Below are 17,752 nucleotides of genomic sequence, written 5' to 3' on the forward strand. Positions count from 1 at the left end.
TAGCACTCTGTCCATCACTGGAAAGCACTACTGCCAAGCTACACCCCAGCCCCAAAGCAATTCTAACATGGTGTTTTGGTCTGCTCTCGGTCTGGCTCTTCCCTCCTCTCCCCAGGCAGCACCCCAGCCCGGGGGTGGGGGGTGGGGGAGTCCAGCTCTCTTCTACCCATACAGCAAGTGATCTTGAGCAGCACCTTCCATTGCTCCCCCTTTCCCCTCTGCCATAAGTTCACTGTGAGCTTGTTAGGCTTCTTGCCAAAGTATCGCAGATTTCTCTTTGCTCTACTTCCATACCCTACCTTGATTTCAACCGCAGCCTCCTATCCAGTGACAACTGTCCCTGAGTATCTTGTTGGCCCAACAGCTTTTCAACTCTAATCAGTTTTTAAACACAAGCTTCAGATTTTCCTAATGACTGTTCCCATTTACCTGAGTTCCTTGTCTATCCCAGAAAAAGATCCTGCTCTTCTACACATGCCTTTGAGGATGAAGCAGTCTGTCTTGGAACATGATTGCCCGGCCTCACCTTCTTCCTTTGTCCAAGCTCTGAATTCCCTATTTCCACTTCAAAACTTGTCACACAACTACTTTTGCTAAGGACTCTTCCTTGAATCAAATTGTGATTTATTTTGTTAAGAAAAGTTATCTAAAATGTGGAAATAAATAAGTTTTTGTCTTCCCTTTAGAGTTAGTCTAGAGCGCTGTACTATCTGCTTGCCTAAAGGTCATCTGATGCTGTATGGAAAGGCAGCCTTGTTGGACTCTCTATTTACTAACAATTGGGGTGCACATTCTGTTGTTTAGGTGGTAATTTGTGGAAAATTAAAAAGTTGCAAAAGATTTCTGTCTGGTAGGAAAGATAACCTCCAAGGTCAAGTTTTGTTTTGTTTTGTTTGGTACCGGGGATCACACTCAGGACCTTGCACTGGTGAGGCAGGTGGCAGCCAAGTTTTATTTTTGTTTGTTTGTTTTGTTTTTTGGTACCGGGGATCAAACTCAGGTCCTTGTGCTTGCAAGGCAGGCTTGGAGAACCACTGAGCTAAATCCCTGGCCCCAAGTTTTATTTTTAATGACCTTTAGGACATTAATCAGTTTTATATCTAAATTTGTTATCTTATTTCTGCATTTTTTCCTATTTAAATATGAGTTTCTTATATTCTTTGACCCAGCTTTGCTATCCTGCCACTTTCTTCAGTAATAATGTTAATAAAGTTTTGATGATTCTTCTTCACCTTTTTGTTGTTGTTTCTGAGACAGGGTCTCACTATGTAATTCAGGTTGGCAACTCACAAGTGATCCTCCTGCCTCAGCCTCCTGAATACTGGCAGGTGCCATGACAACCAGCTTAAATTTTTGGTATGTGTTGTATCAGTGTAAGAGTATAGTTTTAACTTTGTTTTGAAGGGGTGGTACTGGGGGTTGAATCCAGGGCCTTTGAACTGAGAGCTATATCCCCAGTCCTTTTTAAATTTTGAGAAAAGTTCTAAGTTGTTAAGTTGTCCAGGCTGGGTTCAAACTTGCAGTCTTCTTGCCTCAGCCTCCCAGAGTGCTGGGGATCAACTGTCAACAAATTTTATGCTTCCACATTATCTACAGTTAAGTTACAGTTTTACATGCTTTTCTTGTGTCTTGTCCTTTACAAATGCATGGACAGAATATTTCACTTATATACCTCTCCATAAACCAAGCACCTTGGTAATTTTTTAAAAAACTGGCACTGACCCACTGAGATGCTCTCAAAAGCAACTGTCACAAATCTATAAAAATTATGATCACACTGAGATAAAAACTGGAAGTGACACGTCATCTCATAATGGAACAAGATATATGTAACATTTAGGTTATCCTGGAGAATCTGGATAGATGCATGTTATTTCTGCAAAACTCACTACTTTTGAGTAGGCATATAAATCAAAACCATTATAACGTCTTGAGAACCCACTGTGCACCAGCCCACAGAGATGATAGAGCAGTCTTTGACCTCAAGGAATTGGTGTCACAATATAGTCTGTAGAGACTGTCACAGTAGACATGTACATCTGTAAGACACCAAGGAGGACAAGGAAATAGGGACAAAAATCACAGGCTCAACAGGTGTAGCCACTCCTGAAAAGTGACTAAGATTCAAGGATTTCCTGTCCTAGGCCAGGGAAACTGAGCAGCCAAAGCTAAGAGGAAAAGGGCTGCATGGTGGGCCAGGCCAGGCTGGACAAGAAGCCAGGGGCAAAAGCAAAGGGTCCTGTGGGTCACGGTGGTGAATTCACCATGCTTCTTATTAAAAAAAAAGGATTCAGGCAGAGGAGTTAGCTCAGTGGTTTCGCCACCTGCTGCGCAAGCGTGAGGACCTGAGTTCGATCCCCGGTACCAAAAAAAAAAAAAAAAAAAGAACTGGCCATGTACTCAGTGGTCATGCACTTGCTTAATTGTGTGTAGGGCCTCAGATTGACTTCTAGCACACTGTTAGGGGAGCAGCACACACCAGTTGTCTCTAGGAAGGAAAGTCCCTCCAGCTCAGCAGCTGCTCATTTTGGTTTGTACAGGGAGGCTGCTCCCTTGCTTAAGAGCCCCATGACATCATGAACATTAAAAAGCATTCTGAGCAAAAACTTACAGCTAGGTTCTAATTTGACAGGAGAATATCAGAATGACTGAAACAATGAACTGAGATAACTTTCTCAAGAATTTTCTAAAAAGTGCCTACAGAAAAGTTCTGGTTATGAATGTGGCTGTAAAAGCTGATCAACACTGAGAAACAGATCATCTCCTAGTGTATGTGCAAAGAAAGGGTAAAAAGAAATCATACTTAGGAAAAAAAGCAGGATGCAAAACACTAAGCTAAGGCCCACTCTCCGAGGCCAAACTGAATGGTGACAATCTTTAAATTTAAAGACACACACACACACACACACACACACACCCTTTTGAGAATGGGGTCTTGCTATGTTTCCCAGGCTGGTCTCAAAGCCTTGAGGCTCAAGCATGCTCTTGCCTCAGCCTCCTGAATGTTGGGACTAGAGGTACATTGCCACCACACCCAGCCAAGGATACATATATTTATTTATAAAGTTTAAATGTGATTTTTTAAAAACTGGAAAATAACTTCATTAGCATCATCACTCCACTGGTTTTGCTTTTAACACCGTGCACTTTTACAAATACTGTGTTATATAATCTTCAAAATCACGCTGTGAGGTAGCAGTTTCAAGCACTCTATTAATGAATTAATATGTGTGAAGCACTTCGGGTAGTGCTCGGCACACAAGTGCTCAGAAAGTGGTGCTGGCTGTGGCTGCTGCATATGAAAACAAGTCTCGGTGCAAGGAGGGGGAGAACTGCACATGGTCTCAGGCATGTGGATGAGGAAGGGCCAGATGGGGTGAGAGATTATCTCCCTCTCCCGGGTCTCGTGCCCTTTCCCAAGCATCCGGCTGCAGAACCTGCCTCCACCCCACAGCAAGGGGCTTCCTCTCCAGACTCACTGCAGCTGCCCAGCCCCACGAGGGGCTAGGTTCTAGAACACTGCAGTGGAGTCCCCATCCATGCACCGGCACCCCCAGGACTCTAGGCATTACCTAATACTAAATTAAAGGCAAATTCTTGGCACTCCACATCTGAAAGGCTATCCGTCTTTTCCATTTGTTAGACCAAAGTGCTAGCTCTTAGAAAAAGACTAACACATGTACAAACATACACATGCACTAATACATAAATTATAAATGAAAAAGAAAAAGGCTAAGACTAGCCAGGCACAGTAACACATGCCTGTAAGCCTAGCTAATCAGGAGGCTGAGTCAGGAGAATCCAAGTCCAAGCTGACTGGGCAACTTAGTAAGACTGTCTCAAAGATTCACAGAGGGGAGGGTGCGCTAGGAATATCATCTGCCATTCCCTGAGTTCAATCCCCAGTACCACAAAAGAAATAAAGAAAGAGTAAGCTATGACTAAACTGAGTATAGCAATCAAGAGGGGAAAAAACCTGAGCCAATTAGTAATAAAAATGGTTGTTAATATTTACTGAGGTTTTGTACATATCAACAAGCAGTATCTGGGCCGGGGATATAGCTCAGTGGCACAGCACCTGCCTGGCAATCGAGAGTTCTTGAGCTTAATCCACGGTACCAAAAAAAACCAAACCAAAACAAAAATCACTACCTGTTTAATGTAAAGTGTTTTAATATAAATACTTTACATAGATTTCCTCGTATAATCTCCACAACACTCTGAGGTAGGTCCTACTATCATCTCCACTTTACAGAAAGAAATAAGGCACTGAGGTTAAGTAGCTTGTCCAATGTCAAACAGTCAGCTGGGATTTACAGTCAAGCCCTCAGCCACAAGACAACACAGATGAGCTGTTCCATTATTGTATGGAAACCGCCAAACAAGAGCCTGGAGTGGGCAGGTGCCCAATGAGCGCTTCATTCATGAGTGAGCAGAGTGAACACCAAGCTCAAGAAGGAAAGATGTGTCATCTCGGGTCTTTCCCAGCTCTTCACCTGCCCCTGCCTTGGCATCTCACTGTTCTTTCTTTCACTCTCTTGAAACAGGAGACTGAAAGCTGAGCAAGATGCAGAGAGTGAGACTCCAGGGACTGATCTTGTGTGATCCTGTTCCTCAAGGCCCTCACGTTTCACAATGATAGGTGACCCACTGTCAACAAGAGTCAGGTACAAGCCACTTCAGCTTTAATGTCCTCCTGGGGGCAGAGTCTACACACCAAGAGATCTCAAGCCTTTACAATCCTTTAAACCATCAGCCAAAAATCAAAGTTCCAAGAACCCACCCTACCCTCCCACTCATTACCACACCCTGCAATCTCTGAGAAAAATAATTCTTTTTTTTTTGGTACCGGGATCGAACTCGGGACCTTGAGCTTGCGAGACAGGCAGAAGACGAGAAAAATAATTCTTTGCAAAGCAAGTTATTACATCGTGTGCAAACATTCACTCAACACCTGCATATGCTGTGTACTATCATCCTGGGAGCTGGAGGAGCCAAAGGGCCATGGAGAAACCCAGCACAAGTCAAGGATTGAAAAGTATTGGTCTGCTTCCCTACCACCCCATAAAGCTTAAAAGATGAGAACAGACAAGTGTCTCACACAAAAAAAGAGCTATCATAAGGAAATGACTGATCCATCCTGCCAGACAGCGAAAAGCTGAGTCTAGCCAGGCATGGCAGCACACACTTATAATCCTAGAGGCTCAGGAGGCTGAGGCAGGAGGACCATAAGTTCACCCAGCCAGGGAAACTTAGCAAGACCCTGTAAAAATAAAAAATAAGGGGCCGGGGATTTAGCTCAGTGGTTTCGTCACCTGCTGCGCAAGCGCAAGGACCTGAGTTCAATCCCCAGTACCATAAATAAATAAATAAATAATAATAAACGGTTGGGGTGTAGCTCTATGTGAAGGCTCTCGGTTCAATTCTCAGTACAACGGCAAAAAAATGGCTGAGCCTCTTAAGAATGAAGAAGATTTGGGCTGGGGATTTAGCTCAGTGGTTCCACCGCCCGCCTCAAAGGCGCAAGTTCAATCTCTGGTACCAAAAAAAAAAAAAAGAATGAAGAGGATTTGGGGGGGCGGGGATCCCAGACACAGGAAGCGGTTTTACTACAACCACAGTACCAGAGTAAGGAGCAAAGTGAAGAGATGGCACCGCCTACAGTTAAACTGTGAAAGGCCTAAATGTCATCCTAGACTTCAGCTTTTATTTCAGAGGCAGAGAGGCAGAGAAACAGTGAACGTTTTCCACTTTCATTTGTCCATCATCAGAACCGACTCCCAGGAGCGCCCTGCTCCTCCCTTGGAGAATGCCCATCAGACAATCTTGGTGGGAGGGAAAGCTTCCTGCCAGTCAGCTCCATCAATCCAAGCTCCCACCAGCAGTGTGACTCCTGAGGGATGGTTCAGGGCAGCAGGGACAGTACATAAATCAAAGTAGTAAGTTCCCAATGCTCCTAGACTCACCCTTGCCTATATTCTACTGCTGCTGTTCTGAGCCTTCCTCGGTTCTAGTCCATTTCTTAAGCCCAGTTTCTCTGGATTATCACCAAGAATGCTAACTGATAAAGACACAATGAAGCACCTAATCAAAACTCTGCTTATGGCCAGGTGTGGTGGCACACACTTGTAATCCCAGCTACTCAGGAGACTAGGGTAAGAGCATTGCAAGTTTGGACCAGCCTGGGCAATTTGGTGAGACCCTGCCCCAAAATAAAAAATAAAAAGGGCTGTGGATATAGCTCAGTACTACACCACTTGCCCAGCATGTGTTAGGTTCTGGGTTCAATCTCTAGAACTATAAACGAAACAAAAAAACTGCATTCAAGAAAGATAACAACAGAGTTTATCAAGAGTGTTTGCAAAAGCAGAGCACTGGCCAAGCCCTTCAAAAGTGTACTGCAGCTCACTCCACCTGGAATGTGCCTCTTCTCTCCTTCCGCCCCTTCATCCTTAAGACTTCATCTTACATCTCCTAAGCATTCTCTGAGGCAGCATCCTCCACAGTTAGTTCCCTGCTGAAGGACACCTGGACCTTCCCCATTCAGACCTTTAGGGATGTAACCTGGGGGTTAAAGGCATACAAATTTGAGAACCCTTGCCCTATACTCTGGTACCACACTGAATCACTGCTCCTTGAACACGGCAAATTATACCCCATTTTGGTCCAATTCTGTCTCCCATTCTTTTTCTTCTAAAATTCTGTTCACCTATCCTTAACGACCAAGCCCAAATGCCAAAATCCCTATTTAGACTTTCTAATCTCCTTTCCTTAGTACTTCAAATATTGAGTTTGTTCCTCTGTTACAGATGCTGTCAAATTTTTCCTGTATTCAGACTGGCTGTTTGGGGTGCCAAACACAGAATCAGCAAAGAGGAGGCCAATATGCTAGTTCTAGCATAAGTATGATGGGATAATCCTTTCCCTCCTGGCAAATAAATTTCCATTTCCATCCAAAATACTAATAAAAGGCTGGAGATTTAGCTCAGTGATGCCATGCCTGTCTCACAAGGCCAAATTCCTGAGTTCAATTCCCAGTACAAAAAAAGGGAACAAAATACCAATAAAATGTTTTCAGTGAAAATGTAAAAAAAAAAAAAAAAAAAAGACTAGGCATTTAGATGTCAGCTCCTGAAAACCGGGATTGTTTCACTCACATCTACTAGCCTGCAAAGTGCCTATTCCTGTGCTGTGGATTTATGGATACTCATTCATGCTGAAATGGACTGAAGCATGATTTAAAAAAAAATTTTTTAAACAACTTCTGACCGGGGGCTGGGGATTTAGCTCAGTGGTTCCGTCGCCTGCCCCGAAAGCGCAAGGACCTGAGTTTGATCCCCAGTACCGAAAAACAAAAAACAAAACAAAAAAAAACCAAGTTCTGACCAGAGGCTCCTAGATAATCAGGCTTCCTGAGTCAGGGCATTTCTCACCTCATTCCCATACACTCAAGGTCAAAATTTCAACACCATGGGAAACCTCAAATTATTTCCTGTGTTTCATCTATGTCCATAGAAAGTGAGTATAAAAATCAAGTATTGTCAGGCATGGTGGTGCACACCTATAATCCCAGCATTCTGAAGGCTGAGGCAAGAGATCACTGAGCTCGAGCCCAGCCTGGGGCCACACAGTGGACCTCAAGGTCAGCCTGAACTACAAAGCGAGACCCTGTTTCAAAAGACAAAAACAAAAACAAAATTGAAAAAACAAATCCAAGTATCTATTCAAAGCACAGTTAGGAAGACAATATTACCAGAAAGACATTTGTAAAGCATAAGGCCTCATAGGAATACCAGCACTTAGGAAGCATTATTTCTCCTACAACTATAGGATGGCAAGGTCCTGGGCTAGGCAGGCAGTAGATGGACAAAGCAGCTCCACATCTCTGGCTCAGCAGCTCAAGATTTCATCACTGTTCCAAACTAGGACCAAACCCAACAAACCTGTTCCACAAGGCCAGATGCAGTAAGATTGTAAAGAGGCATTTAGACACATTCATTAGCAATTCCCAAAGCCTGACAGAGGCTGAGAGCTCAGCTTCCCAGTTGGCAAGCTTTTCACCAATTCAGGACTAGTGCCTAAACAGAAGTTCCCCAGGGAGACCCAGCCTCTGGGACCCTGCTATTCTTTAAAAAATTCTATCATGACAACAAAGTTTAACCTTTGAATCTTGGGGTCCAGAAATAGGACACTTTACATCACACACTGTGACTGTTCCTCGGTGTCCCACCCACATACCTAAAAAAAACTTCTCAAAAGGAAAAAAGGGCCATTGGTCCTCGAGTCAACTTGGAAACTGAAGTTCAATCAGTCCCCCATTCAATCTCACATAAAGCCAGAAGAGAATGTTAGTTTCTCTTATATGCTTTAACTTGCAGTACCTATGACATCGATAGCCCCAATTTCTACCAATGTAGAGGAAACTAAGGCTCAGAAAAGCCATGGGACTCAGGGGAAATCACTTTAAATGCCCAGTCAAACACATGTCCACTGAATGTGTAACTAAACTGAGATCTTGTGTCTCTCCAGCTTCGAAGTGCATCACACCACCTCAAATTTCCAACTTAGAAGTCTTGTACCTCAGACAGGGAAGTGCATGAAATAAAGGAAAAGTACATGGGTTTTAGAGTTGGACACATTTGGATTTAGGCCACTGTCCTACCACTTACTAGTTGTGTCATCTGGGCTTCAGTTTCTTAATCTGTAGCCTAATCTGGAGAATTGGAGAAAGGATTAAAAGCAAAAACCTGAGGTAATACAGGTTAATTGCAAGGAACTGCCTAACACCAGAACTATCATACTCTTAAGGGCAGGGACCCTGTTTACCTTGGCAGTGCTGTGCCCAGTGCTCAGCACAAAATGAGTTCCATGTAAGAAAGGTCTGAGCAGACATGGTGTTGGGAACATAGTGGATGCTGCCTACACGTGATTTCAAAACCCGGAGAAGAACTGAAAATAGAGGTGACTGCAGAGAGTCAACAACTAATAAAGAAAACAATCATGTTTACTTAGAGAACACCAATGTCACCTCCATGTTAAGATCACAGTGAAATGGTCCTATTTTCATTTCATCAAATACACACATGTACAAAGAAATACAATGGAAAACAATTACCCCAAGTTGAAGTCCAACCCCACCTAAGAAATAAACAGGAAGCCCACCCAAGTACTGTAGCTCAGAAAAACTATCAAGACTGATTTTTAAAGTCAAAGAAAAAGTATTGTGAGAAATGAGACCATTTACAACAAAAGGTCATTTCCTAAAATACCTGCAGATGTTGGTGGAAAGTGACAAAAAGCTGAAGGAAAGTAACTTCCCATCACCATTTATAGTGACAGAAAGCCCAAAGAACTTTTATGCAAAGATACACTTGAAATTTAAGGCAGCAAGAGTGCCACTCTGAAACTACAAGAAGAAAATTTAGACCGAACAGTCCCAGTGCCACAATGTAAATCAAGAAACCATTTGCCAAGTTCCCCAAAGCAGAGGGCTGAAAATAGAGTCCTGTATTTTAAAGAGTAATTTTACAAGTACAGAGAGCAGGCAAATCGGATGAAGGATCACTCACGCCAAGAAACCCAGAGTGGCAGAAATGTAAGAATCCCAAGGCAAAGGTCCTGAGCAAGCAATGGGATCATCTGAGGCACTGGAAGCGATCACCCAGAAAACTGGAGTTACTGCCTATCCAGTGGTCCTGGGAATAGAAAAGTCAAGTGAGGAACTAGGAGGTGAATATGGTGGCACATGCCTATAAACCCAGCTACTTGGGAGGCTGAAGCAGGAGGACAGTCAAGTTTGAGCCCAGCCTGGTTAACTCAGCAAGACCTTGTCTCAAAATAAAATAAAATAAAATAAAAATTTAAAGTGGGGCTGGGGATTTAGCTCAGTGGTCCCACCGCCTGCTTCACAAGCATAAGGTCCTAAGTTTGAACCCAAGTACCAAAAAAACTGAAATAAAATAAAATAAATTGAAGAGGTAGAGATGGAGCTCAGTAGTAGAGTGCTTGCCTAGTATGCATAAGGCCCTGGGTTCAATCTCCAGCTCCATTAAATAATAAATGGGTAAAATCCATATTTACTTGTACTTATAGTAACAACTTTGAAGTAGGTAAAAGAAAAAAAAATTAATTATTCATGTGGAGGTAGGGGTATAGAAAGAATTGACAGTTTGGAGTGTGCCTCTGCACAGTACTCTTAGTTTTTTAATATTTTGAATCATATATAAGTGCACTGTATTTTCAAAAAATAAAAAGTACTTTCCAAGCTGTAATTCCCAGTCACCACAGTAATTTATAGCACTATAAAAGTTTTAAAATTGAAAGGGCTACAGCTGGCAGTGTGTAATGCAGCTCTTGAAGACTGCTCTTTCAGAAACACACCTATGAACTAACTCCAAAGTGACTTGTTCAGAGTGACAGTACTTATGCTAACGAAAGACTGAAAACATCCAAAATCTTCAACAAGAACATGGATATGCAAGTGTTTGTCTACTCAGATAGATTACATTAAATTATATGGCTATTACATCTGAACGACATAACAACCTATTATGCGGAAATGTTGTGACAACTATGTGCACATTAACAAAGTTCAGACAGGTGTCCAGAATGATATGGACAATTTGATATTCAGGAAGTTCTAACTGAATAAAGTTGCTTAAGAATTTTTATGCACTCAGGAGGCTGTGGCAAGAAGCTCTCTGTGAGTTCAAGGGCAACCTGGGCTATATAGTAAGTTCAAGGCCACCCTGGACTACATATTGAGGCTTCCATCTCCAAAAAAATTTTTTTCCCTTTTTAATTACCAATGAGAGAAAAGATCTTGTTGAGATAGAAGCAAAAGTACACTCTTTAAAAAATGCCAAGATCAGAGCCACTTACTGAACACTTAATGTCATTTCTGCACTCAGTAAGTGGCAGGCAATGCTCAAGAACCCTTAGGCTGAAAGCCTAGGTGTGAATACGGAGGATGTTTGTCAAGAATGTTTGTCAAGGGGGAGGCCAAACAGAGGGAAGGAGGAGAAATCGAAGGAGTCTGCTCCAGAGGTTTGAGCAATCCCAGTAAACGTAACTGGATCAAACCAGGAGCTAAAAATGGATGGAAAATAAATAAGCTATGAACAATAGCTCTTTCAACCCAAACATCAGCAACACTGATAAATATTCAAGTGTTAAAACACTTATGTCTTTAGAAAGGTACACACAGGGTAAAAAGTAGACCAGTAGTTCACCTCACTAAGCAGTTTTCTAAAGCATCATTTACTGGAGAAACGGGAAGTCAGTTTCTGCCCCTCTCCTCACCTCTGCTTCTCACTGTGTGCTGACTGTACCTGTCCCCAACACGGGCTCCTGGCTCACCCAGCTGGCCACTCCAATCTTCTCAATGATGTGGACACCAGACTGGGGCCACTTAACACCCTGAACTTCAAATGCTTTTCCTTCCACATTAGGCACACTTTTCCAAAGAGGAAATCAAGTGTCTGGAGAAAACCACCCAACAGAAGCCTAAGACAGGGCCATGGAACCCTCCGGAACTGAAGTTCCTTTGTGGAGTAGGGTGCAGCAGGACTGCATGAATGCAGATGTCAGACATAAGTCTCCAGACCCCCACTAAGTAGGGACAGTGACTGACAGCCCAGTCACATCCAGGACATTGTTACGGATTTCAGAACATCAAGGATAAGGACAAGATCTTTCCAGAGGAGAAAAGAGGTCACACACAAATGATCAACCATAAAAATGGTATCAAATTTCTTACTACCAGAAGCTAGAAGACAATCAGACAATGCCTTCAAAATTATGCCCACCTAAAATTCTAAACTCAGCCAAACTATCAAGTTGGAGGTTAGAATAAAGGTATTTTTAGATAGGCAAAGCCTCAAAAAATTTACCTACAGAAAGAGCTACTGAAGGATCTGCTCCACCAAAACAAAAGGGGGAAAACAAAGCAATCCAGAAGTAGGAAACAAGAGCTTTTTAACATCACAGAGGATCAGCAGATCTCCTTGCAGAACATGTGGCATGAGGGCCTTCCTCAAACTACAAAAGTGAGGGTTAAGGGTAGTCCCAAGATAAGTTCAGGAGAGGAGACTTAACAACCATCAGATTGGGCAAAAAAGGAGGCAGCACTCCAGGAAAGAACTGACCACCATATTTGGAGTTTCTCAAAGATTTAGGGCTGAGTTAGTTACAGAACACATAAAGTAAAAGAATAAATGGGATAATGATAAGCCCTGGGGAAATTCAAACAACAACAAATGTAGGTCTACCCAATAGAAATGAACATGTATGTCTGCACAAAAACTTCTGCACAAAGTTCACAGCAGCTTCATTTATAATAGCGCCAGAGTAGGATCTGCCCAAATGTTCATCTGCTGATGAAAGGACAAACAGAATGCGGTGTATTCATACAGTGAAACATTACATTGCAACATGGATGAACCTGAACATTACGTGAAGTGAAAGAAGCCACACGCTCTGATTCCATGTATATGGAATGTTCAGAACATGCAAACCCATAGACAGAATGAGGATTAGCTCATTGATAAAATTCTTCAACTTCCAAAGAGCCAAACTGCCTCTGCTTGTCCCTCACCCACTCCATTCCTGATTCCTGCCTGGTTCACCTACCCTTGGACCCCACCCCACCCCCCACCCCTGCCTTTCCTAACTGCTAGATCTCATGTTTCCTTTCATGGCCTTGCCATCCTTGTTTCCCTCTGCAGCACTGTTTCCATTATCTACTGACCACTCCTTAAAAAGCTACTTTCTCTTAGTTTATTACACTTCTCTTACTTCAAAACTCCTAGTTCTCTATGTTTAACTCATCAACAGTGACTAAACCCCAGTCTCTCTTGCAGTTTTCACCTTCTCTTGACTATCTTCCTCTCACTTCCTACTGGATGATACTCCCCTGCCTCAATTTCGGCCCATTTAAGGTAAATTTTCACCATCTCCCCAAACTAGCCCTTTGGGAACTCTCCCCTAAAGCCTCAGGCTCAAAGTTTTGGTGGAGCCTTAGAATTCCAGCTCTGCTCTGCCTTCAGGGCCAGCTCTTCACTGAGACCATTATCTCAAACCTGGATGGTTGCAGCTTCGTCCCCATTGGTGTCCCAGACTCCCAATTGGCTTTCCTGCCTACCAGTACAAATTTTCTTAAAACCTATGATTAACAGGCCATCCCTCTACTTGAAAATGTTTAGCAATTCCCTCCCAACATTCCACAAAACACCTGTATCCGGAGCACAATTTGGCTCCAGCTCACCCCACAAACCTCATCTTCTATTGCTTCCTTATAATACCAAATTCCAAGAAACCTCTAGCAGTCTTTTATTCATTCATTCATCCATCCATTGAGGTACCAGATTGAACCCAGAGCCTTCACACTGAGCTATATCCATTGTCCTTTTAATCGGTTTAAATCTGGGACTGGTTTTGAGGCTAGGCTAGAACTTTGGTCCTCCTGTCTTGGCCTCCTAGGGCACTAGAATCACAGGCTAGTGCCACTAAGGTAGCCTGGTCCCTTTCTTTCCATATGTTTGTCATACTACTCTTGCCACCCATTCTTTCGGGCCCACCAAAAGGTCACTTCCTTGATCTTATCTCTCCTAATCATAGTAGAAGAGGATCTCAACTCTGCCCTTGCAGAAGATGTGGCATGAGGGCCTTCCTCAAACTACAGAAGTATACCACACAAAAGGAAGTAGTATTAGCTATTCTAAGTGAGATCTTGGGGCCTGGGAAAATAGAACATTCTGGAGCAGAACAAGGTCCTAGAAAGCAATTAGTATACATAATTTGTTGGGTGCCATGTTTCTTTTTTAAAGAAAATGAGCCAATATTTTAAAATCTGGAAATTTCGCACAAAACCCAGATTGAGCATTTGTTGGAAGAAATACTGACATTTCTTCCAAGAGCCACTCCTAGAGTACTCAGAGCAGGCCACTCTATAATACAACTCCATTTTATTTTCATAATGCCCTGCTAAAATTGTTCATTTATTTTATATAACTTGTGTTTTCTCATTAAGACTTTAAGCTCCCTGAGGGAGAAGAGACCTTGTACATCTTGTTCAAAGGTGCCCTCTGCACCATATCCATCACAGGGGTACCTGGATGCCACTAGAGATGTCCTAAATGAGTGAATGGCTGTGTCCACCTTGGATCTATAGCCCTAAAAGGAACCAATGAATTGGAGCAGGCAGAATTAAGGTTTTCTGTCTGCCTGCTCCTCCTGGATGTAGGAATGAGATTTCTAGATTGCAGGTACTCTTATCTCCACCATTCACACACAAAGGAAGTAACTGTACTCACACAATTCTCCCTCTTCCTCATCAGACTGGCACCTTAGAAGCACTTGGGCTGGCCATGCCTGACGCAATCTACCCGGAAGACTACGTCTGGTACAATTTGACATCCTGCGCAGCCAAGGTCACTGTATTCAGCCAAGGTCACTGTATTCGTTTAAGCATTCCACAAACAGTAACCACTCTCATTGTGTCAGGCACTGTTTTAGGTGCAAAAGGAAGGTCCCTGCCTCACTGTACTAACATTCTGGAAGAATAGATGGGAGAGTGTCAAGGGATACTTGTATCTACAGACCACTGCCCTCTCACCAATGTCTTTCACTAACTGTGCTGTGCAACTCTAAACTCATATATTCAGCACTATGGTTTGTTACTCACGTCAAATTCTTATGGCCCTAAAATCCCATCTCCCTATTTTCTCATGCCTCCGTAAGACTCACACACCATAGCCAGTACCTGAATACTTGCTAGCTACTTTTTCTTTCTTTTTTTTCTTCAGTACTAGGTATCGAACCCAGGGCCTTCCAACTGAGCCACATCCCCATCCCTTTTTACATTTTGACAGGATCTTGGCTCAGCTGCCAAGGCAAGGCTAGAACTTGTTAACCTCCAGCTTCAGCCTCCCAGAGTGCTGGGATTGCTGGCGCTTGGCTCTAGTTGACCAGCTGAAGACAGGAACACTTCCCAACCCTGGTATCAAGACCTGTGAAGCCACTGAACCACTGTGGTAGTTTCAAGACTGTACATTTTATCTAACCATCTATGGGGACAAAATTAGTATTAACCATATGGTAAACTAACATAAATTAAGACAAATAAGAATCAATCATGGAATAAAAGTACAAAATGCACTCGAATTTTTGTGCCCTTGCTTTAGACATTCTTACTGGCTATGTAATCCTGGTTAAGTTAGTGAACAGCAATAGACTTCTGTTTCAAAATTTGTGGAAGCCAGATGTAGTGGCAAATGCCTGCAATCCCAGCACCTGGGAGGCTGAGGTAGGAGGCTTGCTGCAAGTTAAAAGACCAGCCTAGGTTACACAGTGAGTTCAAGGCCAGCCTGAACTGCATAGCAAGCAAGACCCTGTCTCAAAAAAAAAAAACAAATCAAAATCTGGGCCAGGGATTTAGCTCCGTGGTGCCGCTGCCTGCCTGGCAAGTGCAAAGTCCCGAGTTCAATGCCTGGTACCAAAAAAAAAAAAAAAAAAAGAAAAGAAAAAAAATCAAAATCTGTGAGAGGAAGATGACTAGTGTAACAGTCATGTTTACCTGATAGGATTCTTATGAAGATTGAGTGTATCACTATGCATAGATGAACTGGGTGTGGTGGCTCTTATCTATAATCCCAGCACTCTGGGAGGCTGAGACAGGAGGACTGCAAGTTCAAGCCCAGTAACTCAGCAAGACCTTGTTTCAAAAAATAAAAAAAGAGCTGGAGATGTGCCCTGGGTTCAATTCCCAGTCCGTCTCCCCAACCCCCAACAAAATGTACAGGTGTTCAACACGATGTCTGGCACAGGAATGATCAAAACATATTAGCTTCCTCTGTTATGTTCCAAGGTCCCTCCTCCCCCGGATTTGTTAACCCATCTTTATACTTTGGAGGACTTAATAGTGGAAGGCTGTGGTCAGAAGTGGGGCTTCAATTAAGTGTCTTGGTACACTGTCTGGATGACCAAAGTGGTAAGGCCAAACAAAGGGGGTAAATGTTACAAAAATAAAATGGTAAAATGCCAAACACCTCCTTCAAATAGCTGCTGCCACTATCTCTTTCTCCAAAAGAGAATCTTCTGCTGCCTATTTCTCCACCTTCAAAACGAGGGTGTTAGTCATCCCATCTGCCTGCCAGACTGCAGCGAGAGCCTGGATGTAAAAGCACTTTGTAAACTGAAAAGCACAATGTTATTGCTTAAGAGCATGGGTTCTGGACTAAGGTGAGTGACCTAAGACATCATCTCCTGTAAAATGGGAGTAGTAAAAATACCTATCTCACAGGATTGTTGTGAGGCATAAGCAAAATAATGCAAAGTATTTGGGGCCTATAACATCAGAAGAACTTAATTATTACAAGTTATTACGTTTACTAATTATTATTAAGATTCACTGGACTCAGAATCCTCAAAGGTAGGATGGAAAGAAACATACTGATGAGGAACAGGGCTCTGCAACCAGTGTGGCAACCTTGGGCCAGGCAGACCCTTTCCAAACCTTGATTCCTGGGGCCAAAAAATGAAAAGCATTGCAAGAAAGGATCCTCTTCCACTCCGCTGTTAAAGGCGAGGGAACAAAGGCCACCTGCTCCCCAGCTTGTAGCCCAAGGGGCCACTACTCAAGATTCCTGCTGCTCAACTCTTTCCAGTGTGACGGCAGGAGCGCCCGGGTCTCCATCCCGAGAGACGCGTCCACGCTCCGCCGCCACTGCTCACTTCATCAGCAACTTGCTCCTGCAGCTGCTGCCCAAAGTTTCCCGTAGCGCCTGATCACCCGGTCGTCTATCAATCCTGAGAGGACCAGGGTGGGGACGCCCAGCCTAGGGGCCCAGCGGAGAAATTCCGAAGCCGCTCCTGTGGTCGGGCAGGGAGTGGCAGATGCGAGACCGCGAGGGAGCCGGGCCGCGGGCAGCGCGTGTGGGCGCGCGAGGGAGGGAGCGATCGCGCGCTCTCCTCCGAGGCCGCTACCTACGCCGCCCTTGGCTCCGCGCTCCGCTTCCGTCCCAGCTGTGCCCGATGCCACAGCCTCCCGGAGCCCAACGCCCGGGCCTCTCGGCCGTCGCGCTGTAAGGGCTGGGGATCGCCGGGGTGGCCGGGCGCACAGGGTTCTTCCCGCGCGAGCCTTAGGTGTAGCGGGGTGGGCGCACGCGCACTAGCGCGCGCCGCCGTAACCCCTTCCTTCCCGCGCGCCCCCTGCACTACCACCCACCCACCACTCACCGTCTATGTCCCCCAGGGTCAGCTCATCGCCCAGCTCTGTGAGGGTCTCCATGGTCTCCAGACCGCCCAGCTCACCGCTCTCATCCATCTCCCGGCTCGGCGCAGAGGTCTCCTGCCGTCCCGCTCAGGGAGACACGGGGGCGGTGCCGCCGCCACCACCCATGACACCCGATAGCCCCCGCCCGGTACCGCCTCACCGGCCCGTGCCAGTAGCCGCCATGTTTGCGCTGCGCCCCGGCGCCGCGCGGAAGGGGCGGGGCGGGATTCCCCTGTCCTAGCCCGCGCGTCCCCTTGTTTGTTGTCAATGGGACCAGGCTCGTTTTAGCCAATCGGAGTGCGAAGCGGCGCGTGGGGTGATTGCGCGTCATCGATCAGCAGCTCAGATTTGCATAGAGAAGCTCCGCCTATCGCGGCCTCAGAGCGAATGAGGCGAATAGCCGCTGGGTCTTCAGCCCAGCCTCCTACGCTTAATTTAAAGGAGACGCTCCCTTTTGCGATCGATCTACTCCGGAAATGA

The 17,752-nt window shown here is 44.5% G+C and overlaps 1 protein-coding gene across 2 annotated transcripts in view; it reads right to left on the reverse strand.

Moving 5' to 3' along the window:
• The window catches only part of Srebf2 (sterol regulatory element binding transcription factor 2), a 56,668-nt gene extending 39,177 nt beyond the window's left edge, over nt 1–17,491 (reverse strand). The window contains exon 1 of one of the 2 annotated variants that reach the window (XM_004845502.4): nt 17,236–17,491. In XM_004845502.4, the coding sequence (XP_004845559.2) occupies nt 17,236–17,323 (88 nt within the window). In that variant the 5' untranslated portion in view covers nt 17,324–17,491. Of the gene's footprint in view, nt 1–16,731; nt 17,141–17,235 lie in introns of those variants that run through there. The other variant, XM_087213827.1, reaches the window with a different exon arrangement.
• Nucleotides 17,492–17,752: the final 261 nt, after the last annotated feature.

The sequence above is a fragment of the Heterocephalus glaber genome, unplaced genomic scaffold (assembly GCF_053883595.1).
Source record: "Heterocephalus glaber isolate CG9 unplaced genomic scaffold, H.glaber_assembly_v1.0 deba00001444, whole genome shotgun sequence".
Taxonomy (NCBI): Eukaryota; Metazoa; Chordata; class Mammalia; order Rodentia; family Bathyergidae; genus Heterocephalus; species Heterocephalus glaber.